This window comes from Lethenteron reissneri, unplaced genomic scaffold (assembly GCF_015708825.2).
Source record: "Lethenteron reissneri isolate LAM-NWPU_2019-01 unplaced genomic scaffold, ASM1570882v1 scaffold_1610, whole genome shotgun sequence".
In the NCBI taxonomy this organism is placed as follows: Eukaryota; Metazoa; Chordata; class Hyperoartia; order Petromyzontiformes; family Petromyzontidae; genus Lethenteron; species Lethenteron reissneri.
In genome coordinates this window covers 12,354-32,444 of record NW_026891345.1, presented here as the reverse complement: position 1 = coordinate 32,444, position 20,091 = coordinate 12,354, and the positions used below count along the sequence as shown (strand labels likewise).

General features: G+C 53.5%; 1 protein-coding gene across 1 annotated transcript; it reads right to left on the bottom strand.

Annotated features, from left to right (window-relative positions):
* Positions 1–8,680: 8,680 nt before the first annotated feature.
* Positions 8,681–18,921, bottom strand: LOC133362772 (carboxypeptidase inhibitor SmCI-like; the record flags this gene model as incomplete). Its single annotated transcript, XM_061581721.1, has 4 exons — positions 8,681–9,028; positions 12,341–12,514; positions 15,677–15,862; positions 18,695–18,921. Coding segments are annotated over 4 exons (712 nt in total), but the record flags the coding sequence as incomplete, so codon positions are not given.
* Positions 18,922–20,091: the final 1,170 nt, after the last annotated feature.

Here is a 20,091-nt window from a genome sequence, read left to right as displayed (position 1 = left end):
TTGTGTGTCTCTGTGTGTGTCTCTCTGTGTGTCTCTGTGTGTGTCTCTCTCTGTGTCTATGTTGTGTCTCTGTGTGTCTCTCTCTGTGTGTCTCTCTCTGTGTGTCTCTGCTGTGTGTCTCTGTTGTGTGTCTCTGTGTGTGTGTCGTGTCTCTGTTTGTCTCTCTCTGTGTCTCTGTTGTGTGTCTCTGTGTGTCTCTCTCTGTGTCTCTGTGTGTCTCTGTTGTGTGTCTCTGTTGTGTGTCTCTCTCTGTCTCTCTCTCTGTGTCTCTGTGTGTCTCTCTCTGTGTGTCACTGTGTGTATCTCTGTGTCTCTGGTGTGTGTCTCTGTGTGTGTCTCTCTGTGTGTGTCTCTGTGTGTGTCTCTCTCTGTGTCTATGTTGTGTCTCTGTGTGTGTCTCTGTGTGTGTCTCTCTCTGTGTGTCTCTCTCTGTGTCTCTGCTGTGTGTCTCTGTGTGTGTCGTGTCTCTGTTTGTCTCTCTCTCTGTGTCTCTGTTGTGTGTCTCTGTGTGTGTGTCTCTCTCTGTGTGTGTCTCTCTGTGTGTGTGTGTCGTGTCTCTGTGAGTCTCTGTGTGTCTCTGTGTGTGTCGTGTCTCTGTGTGTCTCTCTCTGTGTCTCTCTCTGTGTGTCTCTGTGTGTGTCTCTGTGTGTGTCTGTGTCTCTCTCTGTGTCTCTCTCAGTGTCTCTCTCTGTGTCTCTCTGTGTGTGTCTCTCTGTGTGTCTCTCTCTGTGTCTCTCTCTGTGTCTATGTTGTGTCTGTCGTGGGCAGTGCTGTGGGGGGAGGGCCAATGCCCATTGGCCTCTCCCCTCATGGCGTCTGTGACCATCACAGTGGCTAAACGGGGGCTCTGGACGGGTGCGAGGGGCTGGTAACCCATCCACCTTCAATTAACCACCACTAAACTACGAATTAAACATGAACCTGTAACTAATAAGCTTGTGCCGGAGGCCCCGGGGGGTCAGGCTTTTTTGACGTCTCCTGGCCAAACCCCATTTGGCGGAGCCAGGAGATTGAATTTTCACCCTCGGGGCTCCTCCAGAAACAACAAAAAACCATTGCGGATGGCCGCGTGGAATGTTCGAACGCTCACTGCGGAGGAGAGGCTGCCACTCCTCTGTCAGGAGCTGGACCGGTACCGCCTGGATCTCTGTGGCATTCAGGAGGTCCGGTGGACCGGTTCTGGCTCCTGCCACCATGAGGGGTGGACAGTCCTCTACTCGGGGCAGGAGACTGCCAAACAACAGGGTGTGGCTCTTCTTCTGAACAAAAGAATGAAGGGGGCGTGGGAGCGTGGCGGTCAGGTGTGGGAAGCTGTAAGCCCCAGGATACTTTGGGATCGCCTTCCCATCAACCAGAGGCGAGGAGTGGTGGTCGTGGCTACTTATGCCCCCACCGAAGACGAACATCCGTGGAGGGATGCAGGCAAAGCCGATGAGTCAGACGCTTTCTATGACCTCCTGTCACAGGTGCTGGCTAAAGTGGCCACTCGGGACAGAGTCATCTTGTTGGGTGACTTCAATGTCCGAGTTGGTCATGATGCTGGCACCTGGTCTGGAGTGATTGGAAGGCATGGGCCAGATCAGCTCAATAATAACGGTAGGAGGCTGCTAGATTTTTGTGCAGCCCATGGGCTTGTAATTACCAACACGCTCTTCCGGCATCGGCGCATCCACACAACATCATGGATACATGCCGGGTCCAAGCAAGAACATCTGCTGGACTACATAGTGACGGACCAGCGGATGCGAGCCCATGTCCTTGACACCAGGACCTACCGTGGAGCTGATCTGCCCTCTGACCATCGACTAGTCATCTGTAAGATGCGCCTGCCTTTCTTCCACTCCGGTGGTGGGTGTACACCCAGGATCCCATTCCAACCAAAAGTGGCCTGGTCTCAGTTAGCTGATGAAAGTTGCAAGCGAGAATTTCATCATCGCTTGCAGCTGGGGTTGGCATCGTCCCCCACTCCACCTGATGTCGAGGGTAAATGGGCGAGGTTTAAGACTGTGACTCATGCAGCTGCAATGGCTGCTTTGGGTACGCGGTCCAGACCTCCCCAGAAACCCTGGCTGACAGAGGAGGTGTTCAGGTTAATTGAGAAAAAGCGACAGGCCCACTCTCATCGCCTACAGCATCCCACGTCAGAGAATGAGGAGGTTTACCGCAGCCTTCGCTCGGAAGTTCGGAGAGCCGTAAGGCGCTGTAAGGATGGGTGGTGGTCGCGGGTTGCTGAGGAGATGGAGTCTGCCTCAGTGGCCCGTGATCACAAATCACTATTTAACTCCATCAAAAAAGTAACCTGCAGCGCCACACCTATTACCATCATTAGAGGAAAAAACGGTGATCCAATCTCCGACCCCCAGGAACAGGTTTGCAGATTTGCTGAGCATTTCTGTGAGGTCCTGGGGGAGGGAAATTCTCTCAGCCAGGAAAACATCATGGCACAAAGTGGTGATAACCCTGCTGAGGCTGCGGTGCCTCAAATATTGGAAGAGGTCATCCCCTGTGAGTGGCTGGCTGAGGTGCCAGCTGTTTAGGAAGTACTGAGGGCGATCCGGAGTCTGAGACCAGGGAAGGCACCGGGCAGAGATGATCTCCCAAGCGAAATGCTGAGGGAGGGTGGCGTTTGTGCACAGACTGCCCTATATGACATCATAACAACAGTCTGGACCACTGGACGGGTTCCGCAGGACTGGAAGGATGCCCTGGTGGTCCCTCTTTTTAAGAAGGGGGACCGTACCGATTGTAACAACTACAGGGGCATCTCACTCCTCAGTGTGCCGGGTAAGGTCCTGGCAAGTATTATTCAACATCGCCTTGCTAGGCACGCTGAGGAGAGGCTTGCGGAGCCCCAATGCGGTTTCAGGAAAGGGCGGTCCTGCACAGATGCCATATTTTCTGTCCGTCTGCTACAGCAGAGGTGTAGGGAATTCCCAAAAGACCTACATCTCTGCTTTATTGACCTGGTCAAGGCCTATTATACCATCAGTAAGACTGGGCTCTGGGTTGTTCTTCGTGCTTTCGGAGTCCCTGACCCTCTGCTCACGATCATTAAGGACCTTCATGATGGTGAGCGGGCCCGGGTAAAACTACGTGGCCGGGAGTCGGAGCCTTTCCCTGTACACCTTGGGGTGCGACAGGGATGTCCTCTGGCTCCCATATTATTTAACATCTATTTTGACCGCGTAGTTCGTGAAGCCTTCAATAGCTGTACCGGGGGAATTTCCATTTGGTACAGATATAATGGGAGGCTGATCGATGCCCGGGTGCGATCAAGGGATGGCTCCCTATTGGTCAACCACGCTATGTATGCCGATGATTTGGTAATAGCTGCTCATTCAGAAGAGGAGTTTGAGACGCTGCTGCTAAGACTGGAGCGTGCCACTAAGAGGTGGGGCCTTACCATCAGCCCCACCAAAACTAAGCACCTGCCTGGGTATTTTGTACCATCGGACACTCCACCCCCACAACTCCCAATTGGTGATGGGGCAGTTGTGGAGAGAGTGGATAGTTTCCCATACCTGGGCAGTGTGCTTATGACCGGCTCCAGTTTATCAGCAGAGGTCTCACTCCGAATCAGTCGAGCCGCAATATCTTTTCATCGGTTGCGTAACGCTGTGTGGAAGCTACCTGGTCTGTCGCGCCACACGAAGCTTCAGGTCTTCTCAGCCATGGTCATTCCCTCCCTTCTCTAAGCTTGCGAAACGTGGACCCCCCTAGTGGAGCATCTTCGCCGGTTGGAAACATTTAGGCTGGCCTGCCTACGATCCATCCTGGGTTTAACCAGGCTGGATTGTGTGAGGAGCTCACAAGTCCTTGCAAGATCTGGGCAAAGTCCCATCAGTGAGCTCCTCCGGCAGGCAAGGCTTCGTTGGCTGGGTCATGTAGCCCGCATGCCCAGCCACCGCATGCCTATACAGCTTTTGTTCGGCCGGATCGAGGGGGCTAAATGGGCGCGGCACAGGCTAGAGAAGAGATGGAGTGATGTGGTACAGGAGGACGTGGAGCTGAGTGGACTTGCCGATGACTGGTACCAGCGGTGTCAAGATCGGCCTCAGTGGAGGAGGCTCGTGAAGGACGCTACTGGGCAGTTGGAGGCAGTCGCCCTCCAACAACAACGGATGGCGGAGGAGCGACGCTCACAACAATGAGCGGAGCGCCGGGTGGCTAAAGCACAGCAAGTTGGTACAGTAGGGGGCACAGGTGGCGCATCAGCCAGTCATCTCGGTCATTCGACCCGTGGCACCTGGGTCTGCCTCGTGACCTCCTGCCAGCGGGCGTTCGACACTTCACGTGGCCTCAAGGTGCACATGGCCTGGCACAAGCGTCGTGGTGACGTCACCGCCACTTAGTGGCGAATGGCGGTTGTTGTTGTTGTTGTCTGTGTGTCTGTGTCTCTCTCAGTGTGTGTCTCTCTGTGTCTCTCTCTCCGTGTCTCTCTCTGTGTGTCTATGTTGTGTCTCTCTCTGTGTATTGCAGTCGCAACTGTAGACTTGGTTCAACTTCAGCAGTAAATGTTCTCCCATCCGAGTCATCGAGTGAGTGGATGGGTGAGTGGATGGGTGAGTGAGTGGGTGGGTGGGTGAGTGAGTGGGTGAGTGAATGGGTGAGTGGATGGGTGAGTGGGTGGGTGAGTGGGTGGGTGAGTGAGTGGGTGGGTGAGTGGGTGAGTGGATGGGTGAGTGGGTGAGTGAGTGGGTGAGTGGGTAGAGTGGGTGGGTGAGTGGATGGGTGAGTGAGTGAGTGAGTGGGTGAGTGGTGGGTGAGTGGATGGGTGAGTGAGTGGGTGAGTGGGTGAGTGGATGGGTGAGTGGATGGGTGAGTGGATGGGCGAATGGGTGAGTGGGTGGGTGAGTGGGTGGGTGAGTGGGTGAGTGGGTGGGTGAGTGGGTGGGTGGATGAGTGAGTGGGTGAGTGGATGGGTGAGTGGATGGGTGAGTGAGTGGGTGGGTCAGTGAGTGGGTGGGTCAGTGAGTGGGTGAGTGGGTGAGTGAGTGGGTGAGTGGATGGGTGAGTGAGTGGGTGAGTGGATGGGTGAGTGAGTGGGTGAGTGAGTGGGTGGGTGAGTGGGTGAGTGAGTGGGTGGGTGAGTGGATGGGTGAGTGGGTGGTGAGTGGATGGGTGAGTGGATGAGTGAGTGGGTGGGTGAGTAGGTTGGTGAGTAGGTTGGTGAGTGGGTTGGTGAGTGGGTGAGCGAGTGTGGATGTGTGAGTGAGTGAATGAGTGGGTGGGTGAGTAGGTGGGCGCAGCAGCAGCAGCCCTAGCGGGGGGCTCGGTGAGCGGTGGGACGGCAGTTGGTGGGTGAGTGGGTTGGTGAGTGGGTTGTTGAGTGGGTTGTTGAGTGGGTTGGTGAGTGGGTTGTTGAGTGGGTTGGTGAATAGGTGGGTGAGTGAGTTGGTGGGTGTGTGGGTGAGTGAGTGAATGAGTGGGTGAGTGGGTGGATGAGTGGGTGGGTGAGTGGGTGAATGGGTGAGTTCGTGAGTGGGTTGGTAAGTGGGTGAGTGGATTGGTGAATAGGTGTGTGAGTGAATGAGTGGGTGGGTGAGTGGGTGGGTGAATCGATGGGTTGGTGAGTGGGTTGGTGGGCGAGTGGGTGGGTGAGTGAATGAGTGGGTGGTTGAGTGGCTGGGTGGGTGAGTGGGTGGGTGAGTTGGTGGGTGAGTGGGTTGGTGAGTGGGTGAGTGGGTGGGTGAGTGGGTGGGTGAGTGAATGGGTGAGTGGATGGGTGAGTGAGTGGGTGAGTGGGCGGGTGAGTGGGTGGGTGAGTGGATGGGTGAGTGGATGGGTGAGTGAGTGGGTGGGTGAGTGGGTGAGTGGATGGGTGAGTGGGTGAGTGGGTGGGTGGGTGAGTGGGTGGGTGAGTGGGTGGGTGAGTGGATGGGTGAGTGGATGGGTGAGTGAGTGGGTGGGTCAGTGAGTGGGTGGGTGAGTGAGTGGGTGAGTGGATGGGTGAGTGAGTGGGTGAGTGGATGGGTGAGTGGGTGAGTGGATGGGTGAGTGGGTGGGTGAGTGGGTGGGTGAGTGGATGGGTGAGTGGGTGGATGAGTGGGTGGATGGGTGGGTGAGTAGGTTGGTTAGGGGGTGGTCACGTGACCAATGAGATCTACACAGGACCACAGGTGGGGGCTAGCGGGTGGTCACGTGACCGGTGAGATCTTAGGGGAAGTATCTAAATTCTAGAGGCTCCAGGAGGTCTCTGGGTGGTGGTGGTGGCCAAGGGCGTGGGGCCAGACACACGAGCCGGCAGGCAGCAGACCAGCCGCGCTCCCCGCCAGGGTGCGGGGCTCCACGCTGCTGTTGCTGCTGCTGTTGCTGCTGTTGCTGTTGCTGCTGCCATCACCAACTCGCGGTCTGAGACCTTCGTCCCAGAGAAGACGCCCCCAGCCAGGGCCGTGTCCTGCAGCTGCCCCCGGTGACCGGCGCAGTCAGAGCCTGGCGGGCCGCCAGCAGCAGCAGCTGCAGCTGCAGCAGCTGCAGAGGTCACCTGGCGAAGGGGCAGCAGCCCCGCTGTGCTCACGTGGTGACGGTGTCATCGTGAACGCGTGTTGCCTCCGACACGCGCGTCCGCTACTCGGTTGAACCCGCGGCAGGTCCATCAGTCGGTTCACGATGGCCGTGTCAGAGGCAGCGACAGCCTGGGCTCAAGCCCTGGGTCTGGGTGTCGTCGTGGGCTCCATGCCGACCCCCCGATGCCGCTCCTGCTGCTGCTGCTCCTGCTGCTGCTGCATGTTTAGAGTTTGTGTCTCTGTCCCCGTGGTCGCGTGGATTTTTTTCTGGGTCCTCCGGATTTCCCCCAAACACATTTGAGTGAGTTTATTTAGTGAGCGGGCGAGTGAGAGTATTTGGCAGCTGCTATAAATGTCCACGTGGTGGTGAGGATGATGATGAAGCTAATTGGTAGAGCTCTCATTTGTCATGGCCAGGTCTGGGCCTTCTGAAAGAGCTACACAGCATCTCAATGGGGGGGGGGGGGGGGGGCTTACCCGGTGACAAGGACACGTGGTTGAGTTTCTAGTTCAAGTCTCGTGCACAACAACATCATCAACAACATCATCATCACGCGGCCACCTGTTAAGAGGAGTTCCAGCCCAGGTAAGTGTTGAGCCTGGCACCTTTATAACCACCACCAGCACCACCACCACCAGCACCACCACCAGCACCAGCACCACCACCAGCACCAGCACCACCACCAGCACCACCAGCACCACCACCAGCAGCACCACCACCACCAGCACCACCAGCACCGCCGCCACTGCCACCACCGCCGCCACCACCACCGCCACCACCACCGCCACCACCACCAGCACCACCACCAGCACCACCACCACCATCACCGCCGCCAGCACCACCACCAGCACCACCACCACCATCACCGCCGCCACCACCAACACCACCACCACGGCGGTGAAACACCACCACGCATTCAGACGCTGTCTCCCCGACAGACCTGGTCTTCACCTGAGGACGGCTGCTTGCGTTGTGGCCGAAACGTCGTGAGAATAATTTTATTATGTTTTATTTGTATTATTTTATTATTTCCCTTCTACGTGCCTTTACAGAAAGAACCAAGAAGATGAATCCCTGCAGTCACGAAAGCTTTAAATCGAAACATAAAAATGTATAATTTTTATTATTTTATTATTTCCCTTCTACGTGACTTTACCGAAAGAAGAACCAAGAAGATCACTGCAAGTGAGCTTCTTCTCTTTCGGTGAACTAAAGTTTACGAACTGAAGAAGCTCCCAGCATGTTCAGCGAAACGTCGTACATCGTGCCAAGCAACAGGCGATTACAAGCCGAATACGCATCGGAGCTAAGCGCTTGAACCTGCAATTGTAAGTGCCCAAAGGAGACCGCTGACTGAGTGACGAGATGCAAAGCCTGCCAGTTTCCCAAGTCTTAAGAATGTTCGCAGGAATGCACTTTATTGATAGAAGCAGCAGTTTCAGCGATGGACACAGCGATGCAATCTGACCCGGGTGCTGGTAGCACAATGACAAGCGTTTCTAAAATAATAAAAATGAAACGGTAAAGGTGCAAAGCCCTGGCAATTCTCTGCTCAGATCACTGCCGGCACTTGCGGGAAACCCCAAGGGAGCCCCTTTAGAAGGTACTTGTTCAAGCCAGACGTCTTGGCAGAGTACCCACACTTTACCCCACCACACGTGATGATCCCTGCCCATCAACACATTTCGGTGAACCCATTGATACTGCTGGGTGGGTAGAAGCGGTGGGGGGGGGGGGTAAGAGAAAGTGCCCCTCTCTTTCAAATTGCCGCACCGGGAGATCAAAGCGAACCGGCGACCTCCAGGGATCGCGACTCCAGTGCGCGGCTTGCCGTGCTCACCGCTGCGGCAAGTGTCGTCTTCAAAAGCCAAAAATCCCATTCTTTTGTTGGGATCAGTTTCTAAAATCAATTATTTTTAAAAAAAACACACTTGACCAAACCGACGGCAGCTTCTCGGATGCACGCGGAGGCGGCGGGCAAGACGCAAAACAATGGCGAGAGGACCTCTCGCGAATCCAGAAGAGGCATTCCCCAACCCCTCCCATCCCACCGCTCCCCCCAAGCATGTACCCACGGGGGGGGGGGGGGGGGGGCACGTTTCCACGAGAATATCGCGCCACGGCGTTCGCCTCCGGAGGGGTGGGGGACGGAAAAAAAACCCCGCAAACAAGAGCCTCTATCAGCCAGAGGCAGACCACCCCCCCACCCCCCTCTTAGGGGCGTTTCCCCACTTGTCTATTTGAAGGGCATCTGGATGGAGGAGCAGCTTTTGTAATGGTTGGGGAACTTAACGCGGGTTAATTATACAAGTACGTCAACGATACGGTCGGTGCCTCTCGCTACGGCACCCAAGCGACCTCGCGACTACAGACGGCGCTGCAATTGTCGACTCTTGTCAGACCTGCCCTCGGTGCTGCGTGCGGTCAGCTCGTTGCTTCATCCTCCACATGGCCGCTCCTCTCATCCGGCTGGCGAATGGTTTGCCTCTGGGTTGGATCATCGAAGTTGAGGCTCTCATGTCTTCGGGGGTGGGAAGGAAAGAAACAGAAAACATTGAGGTTAAATCAACAAATCACGCGCACCTGTGTACGTATGCGTTTGCGTGCGTACGTGAGGAGCGGTAGTGTAGCGGTTAGCGCGCTGCGCTACAAACCTGGCGACACGGGTTCGATTCCCGCTCACGGCGAACACCAGTGACGATTATACGAACCGGTCCTGGGCCTACCATAGGTCGACTCAGCCTCAAATGAGTACCTGCTGCGGAGTGCAAACATCGCCACTGGGGAGACAAAGGCGGCTGGGCGTGGTGCTGGCCACCCACCACCTCGTGTGCCGTGCCGGCCTTCATAGGTGCTCGCGAATGACACTTGCTCAAAGAGTCTGTTAGAGCTACACGGGGGATCGTTGTCGTAGTGTAGTGTGCATCTGCAAGTCATCTCGACCAGTCAACCCACGGCACCTGGGTCTGTCCCGCGACCTCCTGCTTGCGAGCCTTCCAACACTTCACGTGGCCTCAAGGTGCACCGCGCACTGGCACAAGCGACGTGGGGATGTCACCGCCACTTAGTGGGAATGTAGTCAGACGGGTCACTGGTTCGGTGCGTGCAGCGGACACAACCACGGTGCCAGCATCTTGCATCCGCCCCCCGCGCGCGACGCTGTCCACTCGGCAGCATCAGCAGCAGACAAGCCACAGTCGCGTTTGGCAGGTCGCGGGCGGTGGGGTCAAGTGTGGGTGCTCCCTCCTGTCCCAAGACATCTGGCGAGCGTGCAAGAGGAGGCCACAACACCCCCCTCCAGAGTGACTGTCTCGGGCTCCTTGCAGTGGCGGCCCTTCCACCAGCAGTGGTGTCAGCGAGCAGTTGCAGGGCTGCGCCTTTATTTAATTATCGTGCGCGCAGTGACTCGGCACGCCGATGAGAGCACCGCAAGCCAGGCGACGCGCGTGTCGATTAGTTTAGTTTGCGTTTCTGACAACGGGCCCCAGAAGATGAGATGACAGAACTATTTGTGAAATCGCTCCATTGAGCGCCTTCATGCACACTGGGATCGCACAGGTCGTTCATTTTCTGTGCAAAGTTCCGCGTGTCAAACTGAGAACATCCCTGATCAGGGCTGGAATAAGCCCTAAGTAGAAACAAACTAACAAACGAATTTAATGTAACGGTGTTTTATGCAGTCAATATGGACTGAGCCGAGAGCATGCATTTGTATGCAAGTGCTTAAAGAAAAAGTGTTAACCTCGTTTCGTGTTTAACCGTGTGACATTTCAAGAGGGCAGAATAATAATAAAATAATAAAAATACAACGTAACAAAATGAAATTCTCACGACGTTTCGACCACAACACAAGCAGCCGTCCGCAGGTGAAGAACAGACGCTGTCTCCCCGACAGCCCTGTTCTTCACCTGAAGACGGCTGCTTGCGTTGTGGCCGAAACGTCGTGAGAATTGTATTTTATTATGTTTAATTTTTATTATTTTACTATTTCCCTTCTACGTGACTTTACCGAAAGAACCAAGGATATGAATCCCTGCAGTCACGAAAGCATCAAATCGAAATTTAAGCCAGAATAAGTTCCATTTGCAAGCGTGACCTGGGACATTCATTTGTTGTGTGTGTTGAGTCCCAACCGAGTCGTTTGCCGTTGCAATTGTCGACTTTGGCAAACTTGGACCCTGACGCCAGCACACACAATGGCCTACTCTTGCGAATGACGTCAAGAGATATTGTCACGGTTATTACACTCGCAGTGATAAATCAGGAACATTCAGTCAGTGCATCTGCTCTGCTAATGAACCAACGGGTCAGCGACACGGACAAGGACAATCAATGGGTTCATTCAGGAGCGGGTGAAACCGTGAAACGGATCTAGGATGTCGGCGGCGTTGACTCGGCACTCCGATTCCCAAGGACACCTCGCCATGTGGCACGAAGCCTTCTTGGCCCAAGCATCCAGTAATTTAGCTCGACCTCGAGTTGATCATATAAAATATCTTCTTGGTTCTTTTGGTAAAGTCATCACGTAGAATGAAATAATAAAATAATAAAAATAAAACATTATTCTCACGACGTTTCGGCCACAACGCAAACAGCCGTCCTCAGGTTTTCTGACTTTACCGAAAGAACCAAGAAGATGAATCCTTGCAGTCACGAAAGCTTTACATCGAAATATAAAATATATTCGTTTCAACTTGTCATGCACCGCACAGAGTTGCACTCACTCTCGAAGACGACGCAGGAAGGCAGCCAAGCGCTGAGCCGGTGCCTACTAACAATCGCCCAAGCTCTGTGGGTCCTCTATATATCAAGGTGCATTCGGTCAATCCACTTCTGAAAAGGAAGCCAATAGGTCAGTGGGTTTTACCTGCTAAAATAAAAGTCTAGTTTTCGGTAAAGTCACGGAGACAGCTTGTGTTGCCTCCGAAACGTCGTGATTTCATTTATCCGTTCCATTTTTTCTACCTACGTGATTTTACCGAAAAAAACAAAGAGTATGGATCCTTGCAGTCACGAAAACTTCCAATCTAGAATCGTCTAGTTTTATCCGTATACATATAAATGTTTTGTGATTTTCTCACCTTTCCTACACATCGGACTTGTATCGTGTATTGCGTTTGTTGTTGTAACACTCTGACCCTGTCACCCCTGCTGAACATCTGTGAAAAAGAGCTTTATAGCTCAATGGATTCCTCCTGCAGTACAAACAAGCATTCCGATTCTGATACAGGAGGCTCTCAATTATCCGCGCTAATGACGAGGAGGACGGACGGGGATTTAAAAAAAAATCGCGGAAAATCCAAAAATACAACCATTTTCCGTGGATTATCGATGCCAAACACCACGAATATAGGTATAAATCACCGATGGATGCACGTGCTCAGTGACAACACTTTCCTGCTCCGCCGCCACAGAAGAGTCCGCCCACTAAGTGGATAGCAGAGCCCACCCCAGCAACATCTATCAAACTCCTCCCCCCACCCTTGTAAAGATCTGGCAACTACTGTACTGCAGGGGTGGTCACGTGGATTTCGGATCAACCGGAGCACTTATTTGTTCGGCTTAAGCACGTGACTTGTCACGAACGTTTTCAAAAATAACAATGCACAACTGTGTCGAGGTCGTTAATTTGGTCTCAAAGGGAAAATCCGCAATTTATTCATTTACGTCAAAATCCCAGGCGCGCGGTCAATCCTCAAAATCGGATAAACCGCACGCGGATAATGGAGAGTCTCCTGTATTTCGGTCGCCAGCTCCCTGTGCGCACCCGGCGCCACGAGATACCCCCCCCCCGTGTGTCCCTCCCCGCCCCACCTACTGCCTTGTCGCTCACCCTTGGAGCAGACACGCTTGCACGTTTCCTCGTTCGCGAAGTTGTTGTCGTTGCCGTCACAGCCGCTGTAGTGAAAGATCTCGCACGCTTGCTTCTCCACGTTGTAGAAGTAGCGCGGCTTATTGTCCTCGCAGTCGCCCCGCGCGGCCGGCCACAGGCAGATCTTGGGGATCCCTGTCCGACGAGATTGCCAAGAGAATCGGATCGCGGTTCGGTCAACGGTGGGTGTGCCACGGCTGGACCAGTGTTCTTCATTGCAAGGCCCACGGGCCGCTGGTAAACCCTGGTGGCCTTTAGTGCAGCCCCTGATGTGTGGGCCCCCCCGCCCCCCCGACAACATACAAATGTGAAAAACACCCCCTTGCAGGAGGCGTGGCAGCACTCAAGTAACTTGGGACTTTTTGACCTGAAACAGGTGAAAAATAGGAGGCACAGCCCTGCAAGGTCTGGCGCCCCTGCGCGCCCCAGTTGGCGGAAGGGCCTCCCACTCTTCTTAAGAGGGGAATCTTTGGCCAGCTCTTCCCACCCCGTCGAAAAACTCCTCGAAGGAGTTGGGAGTGGCCGCACTTTCACCCGAAAACAAAATAAGGAGTTTAAAATGGAACGCAATGGGGGAAAAAACCTTACGTGGTGGGGCGGGGGGGGGGGCGGGAAAGACTTTGCAAATCTAGGACAGCTGTCTGTGGCAGAGGGCGCATTAACCCCAGAGGGCGCATTAACCCAAGACCATCTTGTCACATTGCATCTCTTTGCTCTGCGTAAAAACAGCCGTCACACAGTAAGCGTTCACGTCTCTCTTCACAATCTTTCTCTTGGCAGGAATATAATTTTTTTGCAGGAGCCGTGCGGGAGAGGAATTTGTGTGGCGGCTTTCACCGAAGCAATCGATGAAGCAAAACACCAACGCGCGCCTTTAAGGAGGTTCAGTTTACATGCGAGGCAACAATACTGATGAACTTTTAATTCAGGAATCGATTGTTACGTTTCTGTCTGCCTGGTCCGCAACGTCTCGCGCGTACTCTCTTCGTCGTAGGTTTCGTTTCGTTTTGCTCCATCCCATTCACTTCCATGAGCCTCCAGACAACGTTAGCAAATCATCAGCATATGCCTCATTTGTAGCGTGAGTATATTACGTAAAGAAAGGTAAAGGTGCAGCTCCGCAATTGCTTGCTCATGCCACTGCTGGCAGAAGGCCCTCCTAGGGAGCTCTAGAGAGTCCTCCTAGACCAGGGGTCGGCAATCAAAATTCAGTTAAAAAACCCTGCGTGGCAATAAACATCTCGCCACCACGGCACCATTCCTTGCACCGAGGATTTGATTCCGTGCACCAGGAACTTCCCAATGCCACATACGGGGCTTGATTTCTCACAAAATATTTTCATATTTTCATATTTTGTGAGGACCCACAAAACTCCCCCCCCTCCCTTGTACCACCCCCACCACTCTGAGGAACAGGTGGGGCCTTGGGGAGCAGGGAAGTATTTTCTGTAACTCAGCCCAGGACGGCTCTGGCCGAAATAAAGCCGCCCTGGGCACGTGTTCACGTTAAAACACGTGCCCAGACAAACTCGATCCGCATGCAGTTCGTACCGAACGGTAATAAATGACCAGCAGGGTTTCGGATATTTTGCTTCCCATTCGAACAGTAATAGTGCCAACCTGACCAACCGAGTGGCTTATGAGAAGAAAAAAGGGTGGGGGGGGGGCAGAGGGCGAGGCGGAGGTGAAAAAACATCAGAATCAGAATATGTATTTACACTGGAGAAATACAAAGAGCTATGAAGCTCTTTTTCACAGACGCCCAGTCAAAGGGCCGCTGCAGCGTTGTCCGAACGAGATAGAACACTTCGCTATGAGCAATTCATCGGTGTCTATCGATCCCACCGCTCCGCTTCAGTGCAAGAGGAGAGAGAGAACACCAAGTAGAATCATCGATTCCACACGGCCTCGTCGTCAACATCCAGAGGTCATCGTGGCCAAAGCCGTCGATGCCACCACCACAGCCGCCACCACGGCACCTCATCACCGGCAACTTCCACCCTGCGCCTGATCCCACCGCTGATGCACAGTCGACACGTGACCTCCAATATCTGCCCTGACAGTCGAAACTAAAAACTTTCGACTACTTTGTATTTTACCAGGTAAGGCCCACCGAGCTATGAAGCGATGTTGAAGAAGCGACCGCCACAAATGATAGCTCGGCGAATTGGCTTATCGCACGGAAATGTACAGCAACCAAATACTCGAAATGCGTGATGTCGATTCTCAATGTGGAGGGAAAAATCGGAGGAGCCTGAAAAATATCCACACGACCACAGGGAGAGAGACAAGCAAACGCCACATGTATACAGACAGGTGTCAGTGTCGGAATCAAACCCACGATCGCCTGCATACCAGACAAGGGAGTTAACATCTCCTAGCCACCGAGGAGCCCCCCCCCCTCCCCGCGCCATGTGCTCTTTGGCCTTCCCCTCGATCGCCGCCCTCACGTGGTGGAGACCACCCAGCACCGCGTGGCCCTCTCCCACCCTCCACGCACGTCCCAAAGAGCACTGCTGCTTCTGCCTCACGGCCTTGCAAAGGCACCAATGTGCACGCGCAAGCTCGTAGCACACGTCACCGCCCCGCCCCCCGCCGCGTGACGGTGACAGACCTCGCACGCCCGCCGCGGTGTGCACAAGTGCGATGATTCCAACTTGGGGTCAACTCCTGCGATTTGTAGTCTCCATTTGCGTTCCCCTCAGTGCCGCGCACCTGACTAATCACGTGCGGTGCAGTTTCCCGTTGATCGAAATTGATTGCCGTGATCCTACCCCCCCCCCCCCGACCTTATCGAGTCTCCACCGTGCACCAGCGCATGCTCAGCGGCCAGGGGCGCAGTCCCACATTGGGAGTTGGGGGGGGTGGGTGTCCTACTCGTGAACGCTTCCCCGTGGTTATCGGTTAGATTCCAGATAGGTTCCGGTGAAGTCGGCCCCACCCTCGCTTCGTCACGGACAAGAGGAGTTCCGCCGCAACTCCAACCGTATTAAACCTACGGCAACTCCTGGCCACTGACTCGGTACTAACCCCCGCTGGTCGTGGGCTCCCCCGTGTACGATAGGGATCCATCGGCAGCACAATCGACATCTATGTCGCCTTGCTGCAACGGAGGAGTTAAAAAAAAACGGACTCGAAAAAAAGAGTACCGCGATTTTCTTTTCTAAAATGCCGCAGGGCGTCTCTTGGGCCGTACGTATCTTAAAACGCGTCGAAGCTACGCGAGGCCTTGCCACCCGCACGGCGTGCCCCAGAGGGGGCCGCACGCGTCACGTGTAGGCCCAGCGTCGCACGGACCTCTGGTGTTGGGGCGCCTGCAGCTCTCCACGCACTCCTCGGCGGTGCGGAAGTTGTTGTCGTTGCCTCCGCAGCCGCCGTAGACGAAGCTCTCGCACCGGCCCGTGGTCATGTTGTAGAAGTGGCGCGCGATGGCGGCCCGGCAGCGGCCAGTCTCCGGCTCCAAGCGGCACTTCTTGGCCACCTCTGCGACGTGTGGGGGGGGATGGGGGGAGGCACGGCGGGGAGTTTAAACACCGACGTGCAAGGGCGATGACGATGGCGGTGCGTGCAGATGAATGTCGCTGCGGGACTAAATTCTCTGGCGTGTGTCGTGATGGCTACTGCAAGATCGGACGTTCAGTGCTCGCCCGAGCTGCTTTGGTTTCTGGTGGCCGAACGGATACATGAGGAGGTCGCACTCGTTACGCACAAAGTGCTCGCCACAAAAGAACCACAATACCTCGCTGATCTCGTCAAGGAGCATAAACCATCATCACGCAAACTCCGATCATCCTCGCAGCAGATTTTGGCTAACCAAGACGGTCACCGCATCACACGCTTTCAGATGCAGCCGTCTGGAATGCTCTTCTGTCCCATATTAGTAAGCTAATGGACCTATATGCACTTTCAAATCTAGTTCGAAAACTAATTTCCTTAGAACTGCTTTTTTTGTGCTTAGTTTGTTGTCCTTTCCCCGCACCTCTGATGAGCACAGTTGGCTACGTACAGTGCGAAACAAGTTCAACATACATACACAAATAGCACTGGTGGCAAGCGGGCGTTCTCACCACAACCACGTGCTCAGGGGGGGCTCATCCTTGCACTGCAGTCGGTTGGCGGTGGTGAGATGTTAAATCCCTCGCCTGGTGTGCAGGAGGTCGTGGGTTCGTTCTCGACCCTGACACCTGCTGCTGTACATTTAGAGTTTGCGCGTCTCTCTCTCTCTCATCATCATCGTGGTGGCTAGATGTTAACTACCTCGCCTGGTGTGCAGGAGGTCGTGGGTTCGTTCTCGACCCTGACACCTGCTGCTGTACATTTGGAGTTTGCGCGTCTCTCTCTTCCTGTGGTCGCCAAGAGTTTTCTCCGGGTCGTCCGGTTTTTCCCTCCACATTTTCAAAAAACATACATTTAGAGTATTTGGCTGCTATAAATGTCCACATGTTAAGCTACCTTTACACTATGGGGACCTCATTTGCCAGTAAAAATATGATAATTGGTTCTTTACCCTTCTATCTGGCAACAAAACTGACACCTTTTTGCAAGGAGTCATGTTTGCATAGACCGCAATACCTGCAGTCATAAATACAAACAAAAGACATAACTCTGATAATGTGCACTGTCCTTGAAGTTGATTGGTCCACACCCGAGACAGCTTTCCTTCGAGCCTAGTCTCATATGGGTTGGACCAGATGACGCCAAAAGGCGCACAACTCAAGGACAATGCACCATCAGAGTATGAGAGCTCGGGGCAAGCATCTACACTATGGGGACCTCATTTGCCAGTAAAAATATGATAATTGGTTCTTTACCCTTCTATCTGGCAACAAAACTGACACCTTTTTGCAAGGAGTCATGTTTGCATAGACCGCAATACCTGCAGTCATAAATACAAACAAAAGACATAACTCTGATAATGTGCACTGTCCTTGAAGTTGATTGGTCCACACCCGAGACAGCTTTCCTTCGAGCCTAGTCTCATATGGGTTGGACCAGATGACGCCAAAAGGCGCACAACTCAAGGACAATGCACCATCAGAGTATGAGAGCTCGGGGCAAGCATCTACACTATGGGGACCTCATTTGCCAGTAAAAATATGATAATTGGTTCTTTACCCTTCTATCTGGCAACAAAACTGACACCTTTTTGCAAGGAGTCATGTTTGCATAGACCGCAATACCTGCAGTCATAAATACAAACAAAAGACATAACTCAGATAATGTGCACTGTCCTTGAAGTCTATGCAAACATGACTCCTTGCAAAAAGGTGTCAGTTTTGTTGCCAGATAGAAGGGTAAAGAACCAATTATCATATTTTTACTGGCAAATGAGGTCCCCATAGTGTAGATGCTTGCCCCGAGCTCTCATACTCTGATGGTGCATTGTCCTTGAGTTGTGCGCCTTTTGGCGTCATCTGGTCCAACCCATATGAGACTAGGCTCGAAGGAAAGCTGTCTCGGGTGTGGACCAATCAACTTCAAGGACAGTGCACATTATCAGAGTTATGTCTTTTGTTTGTATTTATGACTGCAGGTATTGCGGTCTATGCAAACATGACTCCTTGCAAAAAGGTGTCAGTTTTGTTTCCAGATAGAAGGGTAAAGAACCAATTATTAAGCTACCTTGTTGAGCTATAACTTCTGAAAAGGAGCTGGGCCTTGCCAATTAGGGTAATCTGTCTGCCTTTCCCCCCCTCTTCATAGCCCGGTGTGAGAGAGCGTTTAGACCCTGTAGATTCCAGACCTTGGGAGTCAGGACACTGTAAATCATTATTGTTAGAACCGCACCCTCCCCGTGGCCCTTCAACCCACTCGCCACTTTTCTCACAGCTGCAATTAGTTTGGGGCATACAGCTCATTTAGGAGTTGTGCATTAATGCTGACAAAAACCAAACTGAACAAGCTTTGTGAGAAACCATGAGCAGAAACCCTAACCCAACATAGTAAACTCAACCCAAGGGGAGGTGGGAAGGAGGTGCAGGAGGTGAGGACGAGGGGGGGGCTGACAGGGGAGGGGGCTGGAAAGGTGAACATATCTCATGTATCCCAAGGTTCATATAAGATATAGTATTCTGACCCCGAGGCCCAAATTCCATGTTTTTAGAAAGAACACAATATCTCGCCATGTGGGGCTCTCCGGCACGCGAGGCCACCGGGGGTCACGTACGTACTCGACGTTGAACTTCTTTCGCGCCGTGCGCAGCTGACCCCGCTAATCGGACTGTGCGGGGGAAGGACAACAAACTGCCTGAGCGCTCGTTGCCCTCGATAGCCGCCGGCGGCGGCGATGGTGACGTGGTGGGTGCGGGCGCCTACTCTGCACCGTCCCGCAGGCGATGCGGCACTCCTTGTACGTCTCGAAGTTGTTGGCGTTGCCGTTGCAGCCGCCAAAGTCGAACTCCTGGCAGCGCTGCGTGTAGCGGTTGTAGAAGAAGCGCGGGATGAGGGCCCGGCAGGGCCCAATCTCGCTGTCCATCGTGCAGATGGCGCGCGTGGACTGCCCCTCCTCGCTCTCGTCGCCTGCAGGGAGAACGAGGAGGACCCTATAACAAACAACTACTTTGTACGCGCATGTTTACGCTGAACTTCTTTCGAACCATGCGTAACCAACCGTGATAATCGGAGTTAAGGCCCACCGAGCTGAATAGCTCTTTTTCAGACGCGACCTGCCCGCCACAAATGATAGCGTAACGAAGTGGCTTGTCGCGTGGAAGTTTATCGCAGCCGAATACTCTACAAATGCACTTTGATTCTAGACTGCAAACTTCAAAAATACAGCAGCAGGCGTCGGGGTCGGGATCAAACCCACGACCTCCTGTATACCAGGTGAGCTAGCTAACATCTCATAGCCACCACGGCACCACTCTAACCACTGTGGCACCCCGGGGCTTAACTCCTGTCGTAAAAACGACGGCTCATGCACCGTACATGTTTGTCTCATCAATGTCGGGTTCAATCACAATGCCGCAGGCCACAACAACAAGCTCCCCGCCCAGCCACTCAGTCACCCGTGCAGGTCGAGATGCTGCTTCTCTTACTGTGTCTTCCCTGGCAGCGCTCGACTGTGGAATTCCCTCCTTCCACCATCGTCTCTTTTGCCGAGCTTTTGTTTTAAACAATGATTGGCCTTGCTCAATTGAAAAAACACGCTTAACAAGTATTTATTACAATTTTGACAAGTGCTGTTGGTTGCTGGCCGTTTTGACGTTTTGGGCCAATGTTCAGCCTCTGTGTTAAAAAAAGTGCGCTATTCATGCCATTCTTTGAGCTATCGCGAAGGCTCATCCATAAATTACTTCATTGCTCAAGTTCATTGTGGAATGACGCACAAACATGTTTCAACAAAATCGGTAGCAGTGTAACAACATATTTTCTCTCCATGTGTGTCTGAGTTCAACGTACGATCATTTTACTTTTAAGATCATACCAGTGAGAGTCGCCGCATTCTCCGGATTATTGCATGTGTGTGTGTGCGTGTATGTGTGCGTGTGTGTGTGTGCGTGTGTGTGCGTGTGTGTGTGTGCGTGCGTGTGTGTGTGTGTGCGTGTGTGTGCGTGTGTGTGCGTGTGTGTGCGTGCGTGTGTGTGCGTGTGTGTGCGTGTGCGTGTGTGTGCGTGTGTGTGTGCGTGCGTGTGTGTGCGTGTGTGTGCGTGTGTGTGTGTGCGTGTGTGTGCGTGTGTGTGTGTGTGCGTGTGTGTGCGTGTGTGTGTGCG